Source organism: Herpailurus yagouaroundi, unplaced genomic scaffold (genome assembly GCF_014898765.1).
Source record: "Herpailurus yagouaroundi ecotype Mexico unplaced genomic scaffold, PumYag 197, whole genome shotgun sequence".
NCBI lineage: Eukaryota > Metazoa > Chordata > Mammalia > Carnivora > Felidae > Herpailurus > Herpailurus yagouaroundi.
The window spans coordinates 24,145,560-24,163,914 of record NW_024412428.1 but is presented as its reverse complement, the minus strand read 5'-3'; the positions used below and the strand labels follow the sequence as shown (position 1 = coordinate 24,163,914).

The 18,355-nt window shown below is 47.6% G+C and overlaps 2 protein-coding genes across 13 annotated transcripts in view; one reads left to right on the top strand and one right to left on the bottom strand.

The window, feature by feature from the left end:
• RUBCNL (rubicon like autophagy enhancer) overlaps positions 1–15,972 on the bottom strand; it is a 39,934-nt gene extending 23,962 nt beyond the window's left edge. For 4 of the 12 annotated variants that reach the window (XM_040448455.1, XM_040448456.1, XM_040448457.1 and 1 more), the window contains exons 1-2: positions 15,859–15,972; positions 3,031–3,636 (exon numbers count right to left, since the gene is read on the bottom strand). In XM_040448455.1, the coding sequence (XP_040304389.1) occupies positions 3,031–3,544 (514 nt within the window). In that variant the 5' untranslated portion in view covers positions 3,545–3,636; positions 15,859–15,972. Of the gene's footprint in view, positions 1–591; positions 849–3,030; positions 4,442–5,227; positions 5,462–5,554; positions 5,894–8,192; positions 8,733–12,298; positions 12,940–14,769; positions 15,684–15,858 lie in introns of those variants that run through there. The other 8 variants (XM_040448448.1, XM_040448454.1, XM_040448451.1 and 5 more) reach the window with 8 other exon arrangements.
• Positions 3,607–17,599, top strand: LOC121012655 (serine/arginine repetitive matrix protein 1-like). Its single transcript, XM_040447945.1, has 3 exons — positions 3,607–3,661; positions 14,651–14,725; positions 15,862–17,599. Exons 1-3 carry the CDS (start codon positions 3,607–3,609, stop codon positions 16,452–16,454), a joined length of 723 nt encoding a protein of 240 aa, XP_040303879.1. The 3' UTR covers positions 16,455–17,599.
• Positions 17,600–18,355: the final 756 nt, after the last annotated feature.

Below are 18,355 nucleotides of genomic sequence, written 5' to 3'. Positions count from 1 at the left end.
TCAAGGAAAACAAAACAATTCTAGGCAGTGGCCTTTAAAACCTGTTTTTTTAAACATTAACGGGGGGCGCCTGGGTGGCGCAGTCGGTTAAGCGTCCGACTTCAGCCAGGTCACGATCTCGCGGTCCGTGAGTTCGAGCCCCGCGTCAGGCTCTGGGCTGATGGCTCAGAGCCTGGAGCCTGTTTCCGATTCTGTGTCTTCCTCTCTCTCTGCCTCTCCCCCGCTCACACTCTGTCTCTCTGTCTCTCAAAAATAAATAAACATTAAAAAAAATTAAAAAAAAAAACATTAACGGAATTCTAGAATACATTAGGGGGCCAGAAGAAGACAGATCCTCCCGGTGGTAGGCTTTGCAGACATTGCCTTTATGGTGATCGTTTCTACAGGAGCCCATTGGAGCAAACCGGGAGGGATCCTCAGAGGAGGGACGGGAGAACCACTGGAATGGAGGAGACCAGTGAGGAGGAGAGGGTAGAAAGAGGAGGGGATCATGGAAACTACCTAAAAGAGATGGAGAAGGGCCACAAGGAACAGTCTAGAAGCAGGGTCCTAAGAATTATACGATCACTTCTCCCATGCGCTGCAACTGACCCCAAACGTTTTGTTTAGAGAGATAATCTGTTTGGAAAGGCCAGCATTGCTTCTCTAAAATGGTCTTCCTCCAGGCCAATAACAAGAAGAAACCACAGAGGGTATATTCCGCTGATTCATCCATTCTGCACCCTGAAGCCACTCCATTACCGGCAGGAACACCATCAGAACAAAATGATTCCTGTCATGTGATTTCTTTCTGGAGCATTTAAGGCAAAGTCTTTCTGTGAGAGCCTCAAGAGCTCGGTTATCCCAACCTGCTAAATTAGAACAAAATATTATAGACGTCTTGATGATCAGACAGCTCTCGGGGGGACAGACAGAGATGCCCGCAATCACCCAATCCCCTGTCTCTTCTCCAAGAAAGGGACTGGTCCACGAAGGACGCTGAATCTCTTAGCTTCAGGATCCACCTGGGGTGGGTGAGCATTGTCTGCAAAGGACCAGGGAGTGAATATCGCAGGATCTGAGGGCCACCTGTTGCACTATGTCGTTTTGCTACTGGAGTGAGGAAGCAGCCATCAGCAACATCATCAAAACTTTATTTGTAAAACCAGGAGGCCAGCTGGATCTGGCCTGCGGGACATAGTGTTACGACCCCGAGTATAGAAGAAAAAGGACAGAGAAGAATCAAACAGTGCGGATTCCAGTTCCAGTTCTGTCTCTACCAGCTGGCTGTGCCTCTGCCTTGAAATGTCCTCATGCCTTAAACTGGATAATTACCTCTTAGGAGATTAAAGCAGATAAGGCATGTGAATGTGCTCTATAAATGTGCAAATCCTACGCAAAGAAAAAAGGAACTGTGGGATTGTTTCTTCCAGCCTCAAGAAATTCTTATAGGCTGGGGTTGGGGAGGGCCTTTCTCTACCACATTATCTAGAAAAGGAAAAGTGTGCTGCTATCATTCGTGATGCAGCAGTCATAGGAAAACTCTTGTGTCTTAGTAGTAAATGCCTGTTCTCTGCAATGCTGTCCCACAGCAAAGAAAGACCAGATCTCTCAGGACTTCCTTTTTTTTTTTTTTACTCCCATGGGATGAATCCCCCTACCAAGGTGAAGATGGTTTTTAAAGGTACTTAGAGAAATTGCTGAGGGCTATTGTCTGTGGACAAAGGGGCCAGGGTGCCTGTTTTCTTTATGGGAGAAAGACAAACTCCAGGATAACTTTAAATTGCGGAACCAATTCCGGTAGAACGTGTCATTTTGCTCAAATCTGGTTCTTCTTTCAAAATGACCCTATTTTAAAGACCGTCCAAAATCTGCTGTTCTTAAGCGATGAATAATATGTTAAAAGACTGTCATCATCTTCAGCTTTTCAAAAGTGTTTCCAGTACAACAAAGAAACCCCGTATTTTAGGAAAGGTGGAGGGGTGGTTCTTGCTAGTGAGAAATAAATAAATGGCTACATACAGACACACACACAGGCAGGCCAGCAGTGTTCAGACTGCTAGGAAAGAAAGAAACTTCATTGACTCTTTGAACTAGGGCTCTAACAAGAATATAAATTAACACAAATACAACACGACGAATATATTTTTAAAATTTTAGATTGCCATTGGGGGGCCTGGGTGGCTCAGTTGGTTAAGCATCCCACTTTGACACAGGTTATGATCTCAAAGTCCATGAGTTGGAGGCCCACGTCGGTCTCTGTGCTGACAGGTCAGAGCCTGGAGCCTGCTTCAGATTCTGTGTCTCTCTCTCTCTGCCCCTCCCCCACTCATTCTCTCTCTCTCTCTCTCTCTCTCTCTCTCTCTCTCAAAAATAAACATTAAAAAAAAAACAGAATGCCACAAATTGTAACAACAATAAGAGAAGTTACTGACTCTTGAGTGGCATTTGCATGCATTATCTTATTTTAGGAATATGTGCATTACTTCATAGCAATGGAAGCCCTTGTTGTAGTTAAAAAAAAAAAAAAAAAGGTTTTGTATAGTCTTTGGGGAAATTGCGATTAGTGTTTTTAAACCTGACTAGTTTCTAGTCACACCCTGTCCAGGTAAGTGTAGGTGAGGTGAGTTCATCTCCTACGAAAGCACTAGTGTGAAATGGAGCCCAGTCTGTCTGGAAACACATTCTCCCACCACACTGGATTGAGAGCACTTCTAATACTCTCCCTTGCCAGCAACTTCATGAGCTGGACGCTCCCAAAGGCACACACCATTCAAAGATGGCAGCTGGCATGGATTACCACTTGAGCTGAGCAAAGATGACATCTTGCTATGGAAGGAGAGTGGAAATATTTGTTTTTACCCTTTGTGACCATCCAGGCATCCAGGTAGCTGGGCTGAAGAATATTAAATGAGCTAATGCACTGGCCTCCAATCAGAGTGGAAAGCCAGGACTTTTGTCCTCATGAGAAAGATGGTAAGACAGGCTTTAGGCCAAGGCAAAGCCTGCGTGTGAACAGACAAGAATGAGGCAAGTCCCGACTGAAATTACCTTCATCAGCGGAAGCTGTCAGATGGGAAGGCTTCAAAAAAGCGCTGTCAGCTTCCGGACACGAGGAGGCAGCCTTGGAGCTTGTGAACACAGACATCTGAGGAGACTTTCCTGGGAGCACTGCCTGCTCTCCCTTGGAGGTAAAAGAGACGTCGCTGTTCTTGTCACCTGAGCCCCAGGCAGAGTCTGCAGTATCCTTGGACAGTGATGTCTCCACCATGGAGTCCCCAAGGGACGACGGTGAAGGGCCCAGGGAACAGGCGGTATCCCTTCCAAAGTGGTTCCCACCGTTCCCCGCTGTCGGCACCTGAGGGGGCAAATCCTGTAGCTGCTGCTGCGCACACTGGGGGTTAATCCAGGCAGCTCTGTGCCTCATGAACCTGACGTCTGATTTGCAAGGAGGCTGGTCAGTGTCCAGGAGATTGGGCGAATCCTCAACGTCACCAGGGTCACTGCTGACCCCTTCCCAAGGGTGCACAGGAGAATCCTGCCGGCCCATAGACTGTGACACCATCTTTCCAGGCTCAGGGTGGCGTGAACTCCGTTGGACTACTGGATTAGGGCCTTGAACTCACCATGAGGCCAGCTGAGGTCCAGAGAGCTTACCTGCAACGAGCAAAAATCATTCGAGGTAAATAAGAACTCAGTCCTAGTTGTAAACTCCAAAATCTTTTGAGGAGAAGAAACAAAAAATAAGTTTGTACTTCACTCTGTACCATACAGTAAATTCCACTTGGATTGACAAGAAATAAACAAACAAATCAGCAATAAAACTGGCCGCAAACACACGAGGCGTGACATCAGGATAGGAAAGGGTTTTCAGGGCATAAACGAGGACTGCTTTTATACAAGGACACAGTCATATAAGCAAACTGCTGATACGACAGATAAAAGTGAAAGACAGCCGTGCGTTCTTCCAACGAAATTCAATGTCAAACCCGAAATGGGAATACCATTGGAAGTAAAGACACATTTTCACGGTTCCTTATTTTTGTTTAGTCTGTGCTTGTATTTCAACAAGGCAGACAAGCGGCATGTGAAACTGAGGGCAACTCACAGCACTAAAAACTTTGCTTTATGGGACTTAGTTTATGATAAGAGAGAAGCACCCCGGTCCCCGTAGTCACTGGCCCAGCCCGCGACTTTCTACTGCTCCCACTGTCCTTCACACTGGGAGGCTCCAAGCAGCCCTGGAAGCACAAGCAAGGTCAGCAAGAGGAAGAAATGAAAGTGGTCTGCTTCGGTGAGCTTAGCGTAAGGGGAGAGTGGAGAACAGGGCTACAAGGTGGTGAGCTGAGGCTTGGGAGTCAGTTGCAAGGCTGGCTTGCTTTAGTTATTATTTATTGAGAGAGAGAGACAGAGAGACAGAGAGACAGGGTATAAGTGAGAGCGGGCCCGAGAGAGAGGGAGAGAGAAAGGGAGAGAGAGAGAAGCAGGGCTCATGCTCACCAGATGCAGGACTTGAACTCACAAACCATGAGATCATGACCTGAGCCAAAATCAGATGCTTAACTGACTGAGCCACCCCGGCACCCCAGTTCCAGGGCTTTAAATACCACCGTTATGTATCCAGATGGCCTGCACCTGGATCCCTACTCCTGGCCCCCCCCCCCCCCCGCCCCGCCAAACTATGGGCTACGATATTTTACTGCCTATTTGACATTCATCCAGGGGGCACCACAACCTGACACATCCAAAACAGACCCTGATTTCGCCCAAGTCTGCTCCTCCCTAGTTTTCCCATCTCAGGAACCACACCTCCCAGGTGCTAAAGCCCCAACTCTGGAGGTCCTCTCTGATCCTATCTTTCCTTAGCTCTCCATCTTTTTTTTTTTTTTTGATAAAGTTTTTTTTTTTTTTTTCAACGTTTATTTATTTTTGGGACAGAGAGAGACAGAGCATGAACGGGAGAGGGTCAGAGAGAGGGAGACACAGAATCTGAAACAGGCTCCAGGCTCCGAGCCATCAGCCCAGAGCCTGACGCGGGGCTCGAACTCACGGAGCGCGAGATCGTGACCTGGCTGAAGTCGGACGCTTAACCGACTGCGCCACCCAGGCGCCCCTAGCTCTCCATCTTTAATCCATTAGCAAGTTCAGCTCTATAGCTACTGCCCTAATCTAAGTCACCATCTTCTCCCACCCGGGCCTCCTCCCATCTTTCCAGTGGGTTTTGCTGCTTCAACTCTGGCCAACTTACAATCAAGAGGTACGCAGAGAGAGATCTTTTTAAGTGTAAGTCACGGGGCACCTGGGTGGCTCGGTCGGTAGCTTCAGCTCAGGTTATGATCTCGTAGTTTATGAGTTCGAGCCCCACACGGAGCTCGCTGCTGTAAGCCTGTCAATGCCGAGGTTGCTTTGGATCCTCTGTCCCCCTCTCTCCGCCCCTCCCTGGCTTCTGCGCTCCCAAAAATAAAATAAATATTTTAAAAAATAGGCGTAAATCAGATGTCATTCCCCTAATCACCATCCACCCCGCCCCCACCAGCTTCCCATCAACTCTGAAAATAAAATCCAAAATCCTTACCTTGTCCTTAAGGCATGACATGATCCCATCCTGCAGACCTCTCTCACTTATCTCTGTCCACCCTCCCTAAGTCCCAACCACTCACTAAACTCTTAGTGCTACAAGCTCTCGCCCACCCTACTGCTGCTGTTCTAGTCCCTCTGCCTAGAACGTTCTTCCCCCAACTGATCATACATCTGGCTCCTTCCTGCCCTGCTGCATGCTTTGGTTTATCAATTACTTCCTCAAAGAAGTCTTTCTTAACCACCTCTCTGAAAGTAGTTCCCCAGTTACTCTCTATCACATCACCTTGCTTAATTTTCATCCTAGTAGTCTCACTTCCTCATTTTTTTTTCCACTCCTGTCACTCCCCCCCCCCCCACAGTCCCCCCCTGCCGATAAGCTCCACAAGAACATGGGGCCTTGTCTGTTCTCTGCCAGGTCCGATGGTTGCACGCGGGACCTCAATAAACTTATGGGCTGAAAGAGCAAATTCAACGGTGGAAATAACATCGTGAGCTAGAGAGAAGACTTCCGTGGCAGATACAACTGCTCTGTTACTGTGACAGAATTGTTTGTACAAGGATAGAAGTGAATCCATGTTTCCTGAAGATATGACATTTTTCTCAACATCTACAAATAGACCAAAAGAAGGTACATGTGAAAACTGTACTAAATTCCTTGGGTTTTCTTGATGTGGGGGCCCTCCATCCTAGGTCAAACCTTTTGAAATAATGTATATATACATGCATATATATACGTATGTGTGCGTGTGTGTATATGGTATACATATAATACTGCACAATACTGTGTGAGCTCCAAATCACTGCTCACAAAATACCATGGGAGGTGGTGGCAATTGTCAGAATTCATCTGAAGTGCTTCGTCTTCCCTCTCCAGACCTCAAATCTCACCTGGTGCCCCAATTTCTCTTTGTCACACGTCTTTTCCCCTCCAATAATTCCGAGTATCACAATTACAAATGGGAACCATGACTGTGTTTTTATGAAACGGCAAAAACACAGAAGCCTAGAGTGGATGAAGCACTCACATTGTGCCAAACCTGCCAATCCTACCTCAGTCCCAGAAATGACATCGGTAACCACTTCATCCCTTCCAGACTTTTCCCTATGAATTAACACACATATGGCAGATCAGAAGATGTGTTTTCTTTTCTCTTTTATACGTACACATGAGCTCACACTGGACAAAATCTATAATGAAACTTCTTTTTCTCTCAACAAGTTCTTGAGGGTGTATATCACTCAACTATCTTACCACTTTCTATAGTATAAAAGGATCATAATTTACTTCGCCAGACTATGGACGGGAACGTATTTTTAGTTTTTGGCAGTTATAAAATATATAGCGATGAGCAATTTTGTTCATGTTGCTTTTTATTAGTTTTCTTTCGCTAAACTTTTAGTTCTGAGTCCATAGCTCATGATAACGTCATTGTTTCCAAGAGAATGAAGCTGTATGAGTCATATTCTATGATCAATTCTTTACATGTCATAGCTGTTCTTGTGGGGGGGAAGATGATTATAGATGTGAAATCACATAAAAAAATGTACAGCCTCAAACCAATGACAAGTGGCAGGGATCCCTGTGTATTTTACAAACAGATTAAAGACAACGGTTCACAAAGAATGATGTTCTTTATGAGCCTCCCAGATACGGAATTGACTTAGCGGCACTGAGCAAAAACAGACTTCCTTTTCAAAAGTGATTTCCAGAAGCGGTGCTTGCTCCACTTCCTTCTAGAAAGGTGTTCTTGTTTCACACAAACAACCAGCAGGTGTTGGCTTTTCCAGGTTATAAAACGAGCACATTTTAGAGCTGGGATAGGCCCATAGAGATTCAAAGCCATGTCTAAAGACACGGCAGAGAGAGGATGACAAGCCAGGTTGGACGGTCACCCGGGAGCATGAGCCTCTCTGAGAGGGAGACTGACACAGGAGAGAGCCATGGTTAGAAACAAAGCACTGGCCCTAGCCCTGGGGGTCCACATCGCCATTGCCTGATCTTTGGGGCAACAGATAATTCATGAAATACCATCATAGGGTGTTTTGGCTCACTGTCACCTTGCTTGTCGTCTGGTAATCAATTAAATATTTATTGAGCAGCTACTACATGACTGGCACTGTTTTTGTTTTGGAGGCACTGGAGCAAAAGAAGTCCATGCTTCTTCCAATAGCTTACATTCCGGCAGAGGGAAGACAGTGACTGAACCTATACATTCATACATTTCAGTGCCGACGGCCGGCAGGTAGTATGGGTTTAAGCAGTGGTTGACATCTTCCCCAAATGCGACCCGTTGTGATAAATGACGTCCTTTGAATTAGCAAGGCTTAGGTACAAAGCTAAAATCTATTTCCAAAAACACTTAAAAAAATTTTTTAATGTTTATTTTTTTTAAGAGAGAGAGAGAGAGAGAGAGAGAGAGAGAGGCAGAATGAGAGCAGGGAAGGTACAGAGAGAGACACACACACAGGATCCAAAGCAGGCTCCAGGCTCCGAGCGGTCAGCATAGAGCCCGACATGGGGCTCGAACTCACGAACTGAGAGATCATGACCTGAGCCGAAGTCAGACGCTTAGCCGACTGAGCCACCCAGGCCCCCTTCCCAAAATGTTGTAAAGGAAGATTACGAAGCTTACCATCATTTCTACTGTGATTTTCCTGTTGAGGGTGAGCACAGGCCAGATTACCACTAGTTAACATATATGCGGCAGCAAAGGTCCTAGACAAAAGAGAGATTCCTGGACTCCCCCTGGCAAGTCATTCTAGATGGGTCTCTGCCCATCAAAGTCAGTGGTTCCATCACGAACGACTGCATAATGAGGACAAGCTCAGAGCCACAATACTCACTGCAGAGATGCAGCTTTTGCCAAAGGGATGGACGACTCGGTTGGGCATGAGCCACCGTGACCTCTACAGTGACCTCATAAACATCTTTCAGACCATAAGCAGCCAGAATTTTGATGCAGATGAGCAGTTTTCGCTCCCAATACCCCTAACAATCTTAGAGTGACTCCATGAATAGACACAAGCATGTCAGATTTCGGATTTAGGATTTTCTCTGCCCCAGCACTACCAACTGTATACATGATTAGGAGCACTGAAGACTGATCTTAAAGGTTACCTCCTCAGTGAGGCCTCCATGGTCACCCTATGTCATGGCAACTGCCCCAGTCAGTAATTCCTCTCTCCCCACCCCCCGCCCCGCTTCCCACCTCTGGTTTTCTCCTTACTCCTTGGCATTAATCCCCATTGTATTTAGCCTCAAACACGAACACCCACTAGAATGGAAAATCTCTGAGGGTAACTGTTTTAAAAAAAAAAATTGTACTCTGGACACCGCTTTGTTCCCAGAATCTAGAACAGGGGCACATAATAGGTGTTCAACCAAACACGCATTGAGTGTGAATACAATGAACGAATGAACAAACCAACAGTACCTAAGAATGGTTCTGCTGGTTATTTCTGTCGCCTGGGAAAGAAAATCGAGAACAGATGTCAACCTTTAGAAGAAGCTGGAGATCACGACCTAAAATTTCTGTTCAACTGTTTCCTTAGGATAAAGGAAGCTAGAGAACAGAAATCACAAACGAGTTGGGGTAAAGGGTAAAATTCGCTTATGCCCACTTTAAGGCGGCTTACTGAGCATGTTCAGTAATAACGAAATGCAGGTGAGCAAAGAGCATGGACGGTGTCTCGTTCACAAAGCTCCCCGGTCCTCTCCCCATCTTTCCGTATCTACTTCCCTTCATGCTCTGCGTTTGGACAAATCCCCACCCCCAAGGATGTTGAGAAACTCAAACCATCACTTATCAAACAGAAGGGGGACTGTTTTCGAGGCCCAGTAACGCGACTCCAGAGCTTCCACAACGCGGTCCGCAATCAGAGTCAACTGCCGTTTTCACACAGCTGCGCCCTCACCACAGCACATGCTGAACTCTGTGTTCGAACACTAACAGCACCAGGAAGGAAGCAGTGCTCTATTGCAATGGCATATGGCAATGAGGCTGGTGGCATCACATGGACTCCTCCCTGCCCGCCTGAACTTTGGCAGTGACCCTTAACTTGGAAGGTCCGCCGTCAGGAGAACACGGAGGAAGGACAGAAAGCAATTATGACAAATGCGCGGGGTAAGGTCCGCCGGGGAAGACCCCACGAAGGCAAAGACCAAGGAACACGAACCATGTGCCTGAGAAAACTGCAAGGTTGCCTAAGACACACAAATGACTAACTTCCTGTGGTCACCGCGTAGGTCACAGTGACCACTCTCACGGAGCGTTTCAGGTGGTATTATGCCAATTTGGGAACGGACGTAAAGAACGTTAGGGGGCTTGCCCAAGGCCTCACCATCAGTAATTTACCAGGAGAACAAAAAAACAAAAGTCTGACACCTGATCCAAGGCTCCTTCCACTACTATTTATGTATATCACTGGGGCTGAAGTTGGGATATTTTCAATTTCGTTAGCAATGTAAATTTAAGAACGTTCCTATTAAATCTGTCACAAAACAAAGGATTAAGAACCACACCACTATATTTGATTCCATGTCTTTAGAACAGTTGTGCCCAGAATGTTATGATTACGCCTATTTGTGTAAAAAACAAAAGTCATTGTACAAACAGCTCCAACATTTATTTATAAACCTTATAGAGGCACAGGGATACTAATATGTAATGTAAAAATTCATGAACATAACATTTTGTTCTTGCTTTCCAATAAATCATCTTGTAACCTAAAGGTACATACTACCACTCAAGTAATGTTTTACTTAAAACCTTTTATATAAAAAACAGTAACAAACAGGGGCACCTGGGTGGCTCAGTTGGCTAAACGTCTGACGTCAGCTCTGGTCATGATCCCAAGGGTCGTGGGTTTGAGCCCTGCATCAGGCTCTGTGCTGACAGCTCAGAGCCTGGAGCCTGCTTCAGATTCTGTGTCTCCCTCTCTCTCTGCCCCTTCCTTGCTCATACTCTGTCTCTCCCTCTGTCTCAAAAATAAACAAACCATTAAAAAATATTTAAAAAAACAATAACAAAAAATTACTTACACACGAACATCACATAACTGAATAAGACTGACAAAAAACATTAAATTCAAAACTTTACCCGAAGTAAGCGTAGGGACCTGCATTGGAACAATGGCAAAGTTCCCATGTTTGGGCCAAATAAAATGGGGAGCCATACTGGAAAACCGTCCGGCAGTTCCTCAAATGGTCAAGCATACAGTTACCATTTGGCCTAGCAATTCCACTCCTGAGGATATACCGAAGAGAACGAAAGCATGTGCTCACGCAAGAACTTGCGCACAAATGTCAACGGCAGAAATAGTCACAGAAGCCAAAAGGGGCAAACAACCCAAATGTCCATCAACTGATGAACGGGTAAACCAAGTGTGGGGCTGCATGCGATGCGGTATTATCTAGCCACAATACGAAGTGCTAACACACACCGCGACATGGGTGAGCCCTGAAAACATTATACTAAGTGAAATCACCAGGCACAAAAGATATTTCATATTTACAGATGCATTTTTATGAAATGTCCAGAACAGGCGAATCCATACAGACAAAACATAGATGAGTGGGTTTTTTTTGGGGGGGGGGGGGGGGGGGGGGGGAATGAGAACATAAACAGTGAGAGCTAACGGGTACAGGGTATCTTTTTGAGGTTCTAAATGTTCTCAAATCAACCATGATGGTGAGGACACATATCTGTGAATATATTAAAGCCACTAACTTGTACACTGTAAATGGGTGAATTGCAGGTTATGTGAATTCTATCTCAATCTAAATAATGCTGTCCAAAAAAAAAAAAAAATGAGATGGGAGGAAGTACCCATCTCTCTTCAAACAAGGTCTAGGAAGCCTGGAGAATGCTGGTGTGCATGGGCAGAGGGATGGAAGGAGCACTCGCTCTAAGTCAGGCTGCAAATTAAGGTACTGAAAGCTGAAAGGGGAAACAGAGAGCAAATAAGAGGCATACTGAATATGTGTGCCTAAAGTAGGTATAGAGAAGAGAGAGGAAGAAGTGAAAATGCCACAGCAGAACTATCTAGAAAAAGAAAAGAGAAAAAAAAAAAAAAACGAAACCAAGGACTGGTAAAGACAACATCATCAATGTGATGGCAACCAGTAACTGGGCACCGGTTCCCAGACCCTACACCCAGAGGTCAGACACCCACCCTTCTCTTTAAACCAGCACCGTGAGGGAGGTTCTGCTGGTCCCAACGAACAAACAAAAATAAACCCTTCAACACTTGCAATATCTGTCCGTGTGTCCCTGAGTTACCTCTCTGACCTCCTTATCTATTACCTCTACATCCCTACACCTCTATACCATTCTGCACCCCTCCCCTACACTCCTCTATAGTCTTCGGCACTGCCATCTTTATTCAAAAGTACCTTTGGAATGAGACTTTCCTCATCACCCTTTTTAAAACTGCATCCCTAAGGTGCACCCTATCCTCATTTACTGCTCTATTTTTTTTTTTCCTCCAGAGTACTCACCTATTATCTTAGCCATCGTCATCGGCTCATAACTAACACTTGCATGCAGTTTAGTAGGTGCCTGGAACTGTTCTAGATTTTCTATACACACACACACACACACACACTTGATCCTTCTAACAACCTATGAGGTAGATAGAACAACACTGTTTTCATTTTACAGATGCAGACCCGACGCACAGCCAATAAAGGGGAGCATTGCACACCCAAGCAGTCTTGCTCCCAAGTTCACATTCTTACCCGCAACAGCACAGGGATGAAGGAAAGACCTTTAAATCTCAGAGATTCAAACGTTTCTGGAGAATATCCAAGTTTATCAAGCACGAAGTAGCTGCTGGCAATGTCAGTGACCTTGGCCCAAATCTCCACAGAGACCGAGTTTAAACGAAGAGTGAGCCAGCAGGAAAAACAACACAAAACAAAGAACAGGTTTTATGTAGGTCATAGGACAGTTCAAGTGATTTGACTGTTTAAAACACTCTTAAAATGTGCATAAATAAAAGCTCAAGTCTCCCGACCTACCGTATGTAAAACAGCCGTCCCAAGAGCTGTCTTCTAAAAACAGCTTCCAAAGAAAGAAAGAGAGAATAGGGAGTTACTTTACATATGTTCCCAGGACACTTGTTTCCTGACCCACTATAGATTGTTGAAATAAGAGAATGTAGAAGAGCCTAAGGATTAAAAAGAATCCCACACCGCCCTTCAGTCTTCATCACCTGAAATCAACTAGAGCAGAGCACCTGTTGGCCATGGGTGCTTTTCAAGGTGACCTGCCCCCAAAACTTTGAGGTCCAATTTACATTTATCTCTTTCAGTAAATGTAAAACTAAGGATCCAAGAACAGAACTAAAATATTTTTTTAATTTTTCTTTTAGTGTTTATTTATTTTTGAGAGAGAGAGAGAGAAACCGAGTTGGGGAGGGGCAGAGAGAGGGAGACACAGAATCTGAAGCAGTCTCCAGGCTCTGAGCTGTCAACACAGAGCCAGATGTGGGGCTTGAACCTATGAGACATGAGATCATGACCTGAGCTGAAGTTGGATGCTTGACCGGCTGAGCCGCCGAGGCGCCCCTAAACCAAAATATTTTTTTAAGGAATTTTCAAACATTAGTTGTTGAGCAGATCATATTTAAGTGTGTAGATCATTTCAGCTGCTTCTCCTTTGTCATTTTCCAGCCTACTGTTAACGACAACAAAAACACCTGCCTCTGAGACTTCCTTTTACCTGCGGCAGTATTTCCCTTTCACAGTTCACACGTGAGAAATAAAGCATCATTCAATATAGGATTATTATTACTATCTTGTGGATGAGAACACTGAGGCCTAGGAAAAGGAAGTGAAGACCACACACAGCAACTGAGCAGCAAGCTCAGCACTGGGAGCCTGGAACCTTGCTCCAGAGCCCCCCAATCTCACCCTCATGCTTCTGTATGTGTAAGATACAACAGCACAAAAAATTAAGGGGGGGAAAAAAAGAGTCCCAATCAAATATAATTTTTATGCCAATCTGAGAAATTCCTCACTTACCAGCTGTGTGACCTTGGGCAAGGCACTTAACCTCTCTGTGCTTCAGTTTTTTTTACAGATTGTTGTGAGGACTTAACGAATTGTAACATGCATATCTCAGTCCGACAGACACTATTCCATAAAAGTTGGCTTTATCATCACCGTAAGTGCAATTTTACAGACTTAGACTTCAATGTATGACAGCACAATTAAGGAGACCTAGTTTTATTTCCCAACTTTGCAAATGAGTCATCTTTCAAGTCTTTTTAATTACAATGAAAACTCGGGACGCCTGGGTGGCTCAGTCAGTTAAGCCTCCGACTTTGGCTCACATCACGATTTCACAGTTCATGGGTTCGAGCCCCACGTCGGGCTCTGTGCTGACAGCTCAGAGCCTGGAGCCTGCTTCAGATTCGGTGTCTCCTGTCTCTGCCCCTTCCCTGCTACAGCTCTGTCTCTCAAAAATAAGTAAATGGTAAAAAAAAAAAATGACAACGGAAAAACAATCAGAGGTCTTGGTAATATTGACTTGCACACCTTACTTATCTCTTTAGAAAGGATACAATATGACACACAGGCATTACTATTGCTCATGTTTATAATCTCTGGAAGGCTTGACAAGCTTATTTAAGAAGAACTGCTTCAATTTTAACAGTAATGCAACCAACCATGTGACTCTTTCCTTTCCATATGAGAAATACGAATCTAAATTTAGTAACAAGGGAAACTATTCTAATTTGACAAAGCTATTCTTTGTGTGCCCTCAGACAGGTGGGGAAAATGTGTTCGCGAGCAACGCAGTCTTTCTTGACCTCTTTGCTTATCCTCCTCTAAAGATCATTCCAGTTAAAACGCTTTTTCTTGCACGTTTATCCTTGGTGCTGGCAGTCTTCCCTGCGTCAGAAAACACGACCTCCAACTTCAGAAGGCTAAGGATGTTTTCAGAGTCATGACGAGCATCTCAAATCAAATCTAACCCCCAGAGGCCACGACCGGTTTTCATCAACTTGCCTAGCATCTCCCTCCGGCCCTAAAGAAGATGAGGAAGGCACAGTTCCTGAACCCTGAGGTCACACTGATGCGCAGCGTCAGGCAGTACTGCTCGCAAGAGGGCCCAGAACGAAACACTGAGGAACAGCCACACCCGGACATCGTGGGCAGGTAAGCGGGAAAGTGCCCGCACTACCCTGAAGGTGCTGCCTTACCTCTGCTCCAAACGAGGTTCTGCTGGCGGCCAGGAGGGAGGTGTGCGCAGCAATGTGGTGATACCTTAATTTATAGAAACCACACTTCTGCTTTTCAAAACCCTACTCTTCCTCCAGTTACCGTCCAGTGAGGTAGGGCAGGGATCACCCTGCTGCTTCTCACACAAACAAGGTTTCTTGACTTGCCCAGACCTCACTGCTGCTACTCAGCCTTTCAGGACAGAGTCCCCGGAACCCAAGGCTGCAGACCCTCGGTCCTTTGCGCTCTCCCAACATACCGCCAGTTCAGAGATCCTTCCAAGTGCCATTGCAATAACACAGTAAGCACGGTTCCGGAATCTACCCCTTCCTTATCGTCTTGATTCCCATTCGGGCTACATAACCCCTCTTCCGGCGGTTCTCCACATTCTCCAGGCTGACGGTATCAATGTGGCAGGAGGGTGGCGAACCTCACCGCGGCCACCGGCAGGCTGGAGCGGGGTGGGGGTGCAGCGCCGCTTTCCCCTCCGCAGTGTCAGCAGGTGGACTTCTCGGTGGGCGCTGGGGACCACATAACCGGCCGTGCGCTCACTAACCCAGCTCGGTTAAGTAACAGAAAGTTTATGGGTTTGGGCCACCAGCCATCCATACATAGGGCTGGGTGTGTGCGGAGGGGGTCCTCCGCGGGCCTTCGCCATCTGTGCGCGCGCTTTTGGGGAACCGAGAAAAGCCTGCGCGCCCGGAGCGCGGTGCCTGGGGGCACGCAGGGCGCAGGCTTTGGGCTCACTGACCGTCGCCCGGCGCTGAAGTGTCTTCGAGGTTCCGTTCCTGAGCCTTCCGGATCCAAGCCGAGCACGGGATCGCCCCCTTTCGCCAGGTCGATTCCATAAAAACCCGCCACCCCTGCAGAGCAGCCCCCTCCTCCATTCGCCCAGTGGCCTCGGCACTGCCCGGCCCCTGCCCCGGCGTGCCCCCGAGCTCGCGCACGCCTCTCCGGAGCCCCTCGCCCCTCCCCCCCTCACCGCTGCAGCAGCCACACCGCGCCGGCGTTACCCACCTCCGGCGCCCCTCGCGCCCCCGGCCCGCTCACCCCCGCTCATCCCCGCTCACCAGGTGCGCGCATCGCGTCGGCTCCCGGCTCGCTGGGCTCCGGGCGCGCGCCACCGCGGCGGAAAGAGGGAGCGAGGAGGGAGAAGCGGCGCCCTGACGCTGCCACGCCGCCGCCACCCCACCCCCATCGAAATCCCGGGCCACCGCAGCAATTCGAGAAGGTCCCCGAGGAAGCGAAGCGCCGCGGCCGGGCCTGCAGCCGGCGAGGAGACGCGGAGGACGCGAGCCGGAAGGAACTGCGGCCCCCGCGCTGCCCCCACCGCCGCGGCCGTGTCCTCGGCCGCCCACCCCCGAGCCGGGTGACGCGGGCTGGGACAGCCGGGGGCCGCCGTGCTCCCCTCCCCCAGCGTTCCCTCCCGAAATCACGCCGTTCCCTCGCTGGGGGGAGCGGGGGGCGGGCTGAGCTGCAAACGCGCTTTCTGGGGTTGAAATACCGAGATGTCCGCAGACCTGGCGGACGCGAATTCCCAGCACCCCACCCCCTCCCCCGGACAGCGGTATTTGGCGTTCAGCGCAATTGCCTGAGAGAACGCGTGATCCTGCCGAGTATTCGGGATTCGTCCGCACAGAGATCTACGCGCCCGACCGAGACCTAAAGCTTCCCCCGAGCGTGACCTCAGCGGGCTGCTCCGCGCGGAGCCCCACGACGGCGACTTCCCTGGCAGCCTCCGTCCTACCTACTCCTCACCTAGTCCTCTGGAAGCGAGGGGTGCCGCGGGTTGCGTCCAGATCTAGCTGGACGCTGGCGAGAAGCTGCCAACCAAAACAGAATGTTGTCACGCTCAGACACCGAAGCCCTGACCGTTGGTAGGGCTGAGTGCACGGTGTCCCTTCGCCCCTAGGGAGGCTGAACACGCTCTGCCAGCGCCCTAACCTCTCTTGGGGGAAGAATCTCGCAGTTACCTGCCCCGGTAGCAACAGGCAGCGGGGTGAGCCGATCTAGGATTACTTAAAAGACTCCCTTCTGCAGGGTAAGCCAACGGCATCGCACCCCCCTTGGTTCTTTGGCTTTGTCCTGGGTCACCTCCAGGTGTGGAACCAGCTCACGGGTATGTTGGGCTTTATTTGCTGGATGTCTCTTTGGAACACGCTTTTCCTGGCACAGCCTAGACTGGAGTGGATAAGGGGCGGCGTCAGGTAGTCTCTGATCCTATGTCAGAGTCTGGTAACACTAGCTGTCCATCACCCGACTTAACACTGAGCACAGCCTGTTCGGAGCCTAGAACCGCTTAGACCGGAAAGGACTCTGAACTTTTGGGGTCCTGTTTCAGGAATTCGGATTGGCTGAAGACAGACTGGGAAGGGCTTACATTATACTAAAAAGAAAAATGTTGTATATGTAGGCTCGGGTACTTTTACAAATTATTTTTGAGCCATCCTATCAATATTCCGGAATGTCATTTGTTTCCACAGATTCTTCCTCTGTTGTCTTAAAGAGGTGAAGTTACTTGCCCAAGGTCACACGGTTAGTAAAGCACAGTTAGGCTCTGAAGACCGATGTCTCTAACAACCAAAACTTATGTCCAGTGTTCACCATGCTACACAGAAAAATAATGAAATCGAGGGGCGAAGCATGAGAATTTCCAAGCAATAATTAAAAGAGGAAAGGAATCAGGAGGAAGTGGACAGAAAAAATGTCATGCAAAGTAAACCAGTAAGTCTACTATTCAAAGGAAAAAAAAAAAAAAAACCCACCAACAGAAACCAAACTGTACTAGGTGGTAGACTGGACAAATCCAAGGCAAAGAAAGCATTCTTGTAGGGACACTAGGAGATTTTAGACCAAGATGGTAAGATTTGGTCAGTCCCCTTTGAAGTCACTTTGGAATCATCTTTATCAAAAGTAAATAGGCTGGCCTATGCCCTGTTATGTGGGCATCCTATAAACTTGAACATCCACATTCAACATCCAATCACAAATAAAGGAGGCCACATTCTGCAAGCTTCTCTCTACAACTAAGAGAGAAAGCTCAAGAACAGGTGTTTCAAATAAGGAATACTGGAAATCGACTGTCCCCTCTGAGATTAGAGTTCTGGAGGTAGAATTTCCTAAGTCCTAAATGCTGAGTTTGGGCTTTCCAAGACTGCCCAATCAATTGTTCAATGCTGAGAAAGTCACTGATAATTACAAGCCAAAAACCACTCAGGAAAAGCAGAGGTTGGTTTTCTTTTTCATGGGGAAGGTCATCTTCCAGGTCACAGTGCCCTCCACGCCCTGGGGCCCCAGGGCAGTGAGCATATCAGGAACAACTCACGGCTTCATCTAACTGGGCTCCTGCCCAGCACCCATTGGTCACACACAAGTCTCCATTGTGGCCAGGACCAGCCTCATAGGGGAGCAGAAGCCTGGCAGCTGCCCTTCCAAACCCAGCCAGACTTCACAAGACGTGATTTGTGCCATGAGCAGGGACGCGACCCTGTTGTTGAGCTCAGCTAACGAAGTCAGCAAAGGAGAAACCAGTCTCCGTGCAAAACAGGAACGAAATGAAATGAACTG